Genomic DNA, 4,840 nt, shown 5'->3' on the forward strand with positions numbered 1-4,840 from the left:
ACTCTCTCTCTCTCTCTCTCACACACACACACACACACACACACACACACACACACACACACACAGCCCCTCCTCTACTGTGACCACGCTGCATCAGGGCCACACTCCAGAGATTCCCCACCCCTGTCCTAATCCCATTAGACCCCAAGGTAGCCACCTGCTGCAGATTTGGCTGGACTGATTGGGGGACTGCTTGGGCTGCCCCACATCTCACTGACTTCCACGATGGAGGAGAAAATGAGGCCGTCCAGACAAGGTGGCGACATCTCATTCTCCTCTGGAGCCAACACAATGCCGACAGGACCTTCCAGGGTGGCCCAGAGAAGCTGCGACCACAGGTGTGGACTCACCACTCCAGGCTGAAGTCAAAGTAACTCTTGGCTTCGGAACAAATGTTCTTCCAGAGTTCATGAGGGCTCATGGTGGCCCAGGCCGTGTTGTCAGCAGCACCCAGGTTCCGGTTTTTCCTCCTCTTGTTCTTCTTCTTGGAGACCAGCTCGTCGGCAGGAAGGTGGGCAACGGGGTTTGGGAATGAGCTGAGGAAGCAGTTCAGGAAGTGGCTGATGGCGGCGGACAAGCCTGACAGCTCCACACCCTGTGGGGCACAAGACAGAGTTTTTACTGGGCTGGGGGCCCAGGAAAGTCTGATTGTGGGAAGGGGGCGCAGGCACAGACCCATCTGTGCTTTTTCTGCTTCTCTGAGCCAATGGAAACAGTGTTTTCCTGCCTGGCTTTATTCATCCATTAATGTTGCTTTTATTTCTATGCCACCCAATAGCTGCAGCTCTCTGGGTCGTTCCCAACCATTGGTCAAAGTACGAGAATTTACGCTTGCCGAAGAGCAAATATGTGACGCTCAAAAGCCGATGCAAACCCCAAAGGACCGCTTTTAAAAGTGAGAAAGGGTGAAAACGAGCCAAGTGGGGCTCAGCAGGTCCTCCCCTGAACAAACTGAAAGCGGAGTATTCTAGCAGAAGACGACAACAGAGACACACCCAAAGCAGGCCTCTCTCTTGCTTTGTGTCCTGCTTTAAGCCCGGCTTGTAACTTCACTGCCAGACCATTGACTGAGAGGATGGTCTCAGCCATTTTTTAAAAATAACAGCCTGAGATCGTTTGTGCTGGTGCCCAGCAGAGAGAGGTGCGTCCCCCAGTCTGGCCACGCTCAGGGAGTTTGTGCCTCGCCTGTGTAAGAGCAGCCCAGCTGGATTAGCCTGCAGTTTTAGCTTTAGCACAATCTCCCACAGAGAAACTGTCTCGTGTCCCCTCCCAGAAGCTGCTGCTGTGCAGATGTGTAGGACTCCAAGCCCATCATCACATTGGGCATGATAGGAGTTGCAGTAGAACATGTCTAGTGGGCTCCAGGTTGGAGGCAGGAGGCAAACAGATGCCACGGTAGGACAGGCAGCTAATCTCTAGCTAAGCTGCTCTGACGGATATCTTTTTCTAGGCCGGTCTCACCCACTGCCGAGGCCTGGGAACTGCGTCTTCTCGCACCCTCCACTTCCGGGGATCCAAAGATCCCCACTTCCAGGACAAGGGCATTGCTCAGTGCCTGCATCAGAGCCTGACGTTCATGCGCAATTCTGCACACACACACAACTGTGGTGGGTGGCCGGAGCCTCGCCGGCATGCAGAGCGTTTCACCGTTTCAGAAACAAACCCGGCCAGATCGCGGAATGTGCCTGAGCCACGGCGAGGGGGAAGGCAGAGAGGCGGGAGGGATGGGGGGAAAGGGACGAACAGCCTGCATGAGACCCCTTTTAGATGGGGGGGTGGTCCAAGGCCTTTTGCCCCTTCAGCATCCTTTCCTCCTGGGCGGAAGCACTGAGGAGGAGGAGGAGGAGGAAACCACGGATGGGCTAGCACACAAGAAAGTTGCTGCAGTCGTGGGCACAGGACTCATCCACCCCCCCACCCCCTCCCGCGAGCAGGTCTGCGCCTATTTTTGGACTTAATGAGATTGTGCTCCCTGTTGCTAGGCAACCTGCCCAAACTGACTAATGAGGAAATGGCTTCCCTTGATCAAGGGGAGGAGGCAGAGAGGAAGCGGCAGAGACGTCCCTGCTAAGCGAAGGGCACGCGAGGGGAGGCGTTCAGGGAGAGATGATCCAATGTGTACCTGCAGGTATATCTTGAAGATATGCTTGGCTGAACGAGTGATCAGTTCCATGATTCCTATTTTCTGTTCCAAGAGACAAAAAGCAACCGTCAAGACAGGCAAGCACCGCTTGCTAAATTAATCCTTGGTTTACAAGAAGGTTTTGGATGGGTGTTTGAGACCCTTCCTCCAGGAGGCAGAAGGGGGTGTGTGTTAGAACAATACCGCATCTACATGAGTAGAAGCTACTTGCTTTTTATTCCAGCACATAGTGTGAGGGTTATAGAAGGGGCCAAACGGAATGAGACCACGTGCATATCTGCAGGGGGCAGAAATATGTGGACCCCTGGCCAATTTTGCATGCCTGGTCTTGTTCCCAGTTCATCTAGGCAGCACGTTCCAACTGCTTTGAAAAAACAGCTTGTTCCCCCAAGGAACTGTGGGAAGCTGTTGCTACAAATCCCAGGATTGCCACGTTGGGAAGCCCGCAATGAATCCAGCCTAGAAGAATCCTAGGGGGACTCTGACCCCGTTTCCAAAATCCACGAGGGTTTCATTCCCGCAAAGATGTGTCCGGGGTAAAATCCAGCAAGATTTCAGCACTCAGTTCTCTCAGCCTTTCCCAAGCTAGGGTCCCATGATGGTGCTTCACTACGGGGCCCTCTTCCCAAGGAGCCCACCAATAGGTGGAGATGATGGGAGAACACAGCCCATCATCCTCCGGGCGCCCTAGAGGCTGGGACAGTTGGCCGACAGATTTGCTACTGCTTGTATCTTCAGCAACACCTGCTAATCAAAGCATTGTGTTAATAAAGTAGGGCCTCCGTTGATGATGGGAGTGGGAAGGGGCAAAGCTTACATAGATATGGTCCAGCTGCTGCCGGGTGGGGGTCTTGCTGATGAATTCCACCACTTTGCCCAGGTAACGCATGTTGATGCCCCGCTGGTGCATGGCCTCCGCTAGCGTGGCCCCGTCCATCGGCAGCATGGTGTGGTCAAGGCAGTCTTTGACCTGCGCGGAAGAAGCAAAAACCGTCAGGGATGGCAAGGGTTTTTCTCCGTCAAGCGCCACGTCCCCTGGAAGCCACATCCCGACTGCTTTGTGGAAAGGTGTTTTCCTTCTCGTGTTTGGTTTTGTACACAGCTTTCGCCAGAGCGCTCCAGGGCAACATTTGGAAAAGGGTGCAATCTGAAGGACAGCTGTGTTTGGACTCACAGCACGCTCCAAAGTGTTGGGAATACGCAGATCTGCATTAGAATGCAAATGGAAGGAATTTTGTCCCCGTTCCTACATGCAACAAGGGTTCGCTCTGACTCTTTTTTTCTTATTTTCTTAATATAAACAGAATACAAGAAGAAAATCTCTGTATTCTGTGATATTCCATTGCATTCCTCCTGGTCCTCGAGTAGCAACTTACTGCAGTCACTAAACATGTTCAATCCTTATGGAACTCTTTACGGTGTCCCTTCTGATGCCTTTTGTATTTTTGCAAACCTGACGATTCCTCAAGGCCGCCAACACTTGTCCTCTCGCGTGCAGATTTTGTATTTCTGGCTACTTAATTTCTGGCACTCGGAGAACAGAGTTTGCTATTTTATAGGCTAATATTAGCACTGCTGAAGGCTCATGGATTGTCCTAGTGTTTGACCACTCTTTCAATAAGATGCAGAATGAGAGAAGCGTAAGGAAAACACATCATTATTTTATCTGTGGTATCTGCTCCTGTCTATTGCCAAGTTCAGCTCCAATTTGACACAATGCTGCTTCAAATGAGAGTTTACCAAAATGCACTGTACTCCAAGGAGTTCTAGGAAATCAAATCTTTTCTAGCTGGTCCTACGCTTATTCTTCTAGTGGAGGGTTTTGCTGCAGTTTCAGATTTATTTTGCAGTCACAATATACTATTGCTTTTGTAATTGCTTCGATTTTGCTCTTTTTATGACATTGTCTTGAATGCAGTTCTTGGCAGAAAGGAAACCTCCATCGCTTTAAAAATGCTGGTCGGAAAGCACTTTATTGACTCACTGAAGCAGTGTTTGTGCTTTGGCACAGAAGATTTTTACAATGATCACGATGGCTATTATTGCTATTAATTTCATTCTGATTCCACCCAACAGCACAATTTCTCTGGCTGCTTTACAACAATGATAATAAAACCTGGCCATGCATTCCTACCCCACCTGGAGGGAAATTCCGGAGATGCGCTGGTGTTCCTCCCCACCCGAGGCTGCTCCCATGCTCCCTGTCCCTCCCACATCTCTTACCAAGCCTGGGATCTGGTAGGACACCAGAAAAGCTGCAGCACCCTTCAGCAATCGCTTCTGATCTTGAATCTGCTCTTTGCTGGACTCTGGAAAGCGAACACCTGGAAGGCGAGAAGGAAAGATCACGCAACACGGAAAGATGACAGACGAAACACCACTGGGATTTCAGGCCGGGATCTGAGAACAGTGGGAGGGGAAGAAACTCATGGATTTCCTTTGCTGATCTTTGAAAAGGGTCTCTTCCTAGCTTCTGCTGAAAGACTCTGCTGGATTTGGGCTCCCTTCTTTTCATGGAAACCCAACTCGGAGCGGAGTTTCTATTAGAAACCTTCAGCCATGGTTTACCCTGCCCCACAATTGCTTTAGCATCTCTCACATTTCTAGCGAAGAAGCTGAAAACATGTGCTATTGGTTATTCATTAGAAAGGAAGGTTTTTTCTTGGGACCTTCAAGCCTAGCTAACCTGAACGAGCG

The 4,840-nt window shown here is 50.6% G+C and overlaps 1 protein-coding gene across 2 annotated transcripts in view; it reads right to left on the reverse strand.

The window, feature by feature from the left end:
- Positions 1 to 4,628, reverse strand: part of LOC123024210 (clustered mitochondria protein homolog) — a 17,432-nt gene extending 12,804 nt beyond the window's left edge. For both annotated transcript variants that reach the window (XM_044431635.1, XM_044431634.1), the window contains exons 1-4: positions 4,367 to 4,628; positions 2,961 to 3,113; positions 2,123 to 2,185; positions 351 to 595 (exon numbers count right to left, since the gene is read on the reverse strand). In XM_044431635.1, coding sequence (XP_044287570.1) covers positions 351 to 595; positions 2,123 to 2,185; positions 2,961 to 3,089 — 437 coding nt within the window. In that variant the 5' untranslated portion in view covers positions 3,090 to 3,113; positions 4,367 to 4,628. The remainder of the gene's footprint in view (positions 1 to 350; positions 596 to 2,122; positions 2,186 to 2,960; positions 3,114 to 4,366) is intronic.
- Positions 4,629 to 4,840: the final 212 nt, after the last annotated feature.

The sequence above is a fragment of the Varanus komodoensis genome, unplaced genomic scaffold (assembly GCF_004798865.1).
Source record: "Varanus komodoensis strain SLA01 unplaced genomic scaffold, ASM479886v1 scaffold223, whole genome shotgun sequence".
NCBI classification, from domain to species: domain Eukaryota; kingdom Metazoa; phylum Chordata; class Lepidosauria; order Squamata; family Varanidae; genus Varanus; species Varanus komodoensis.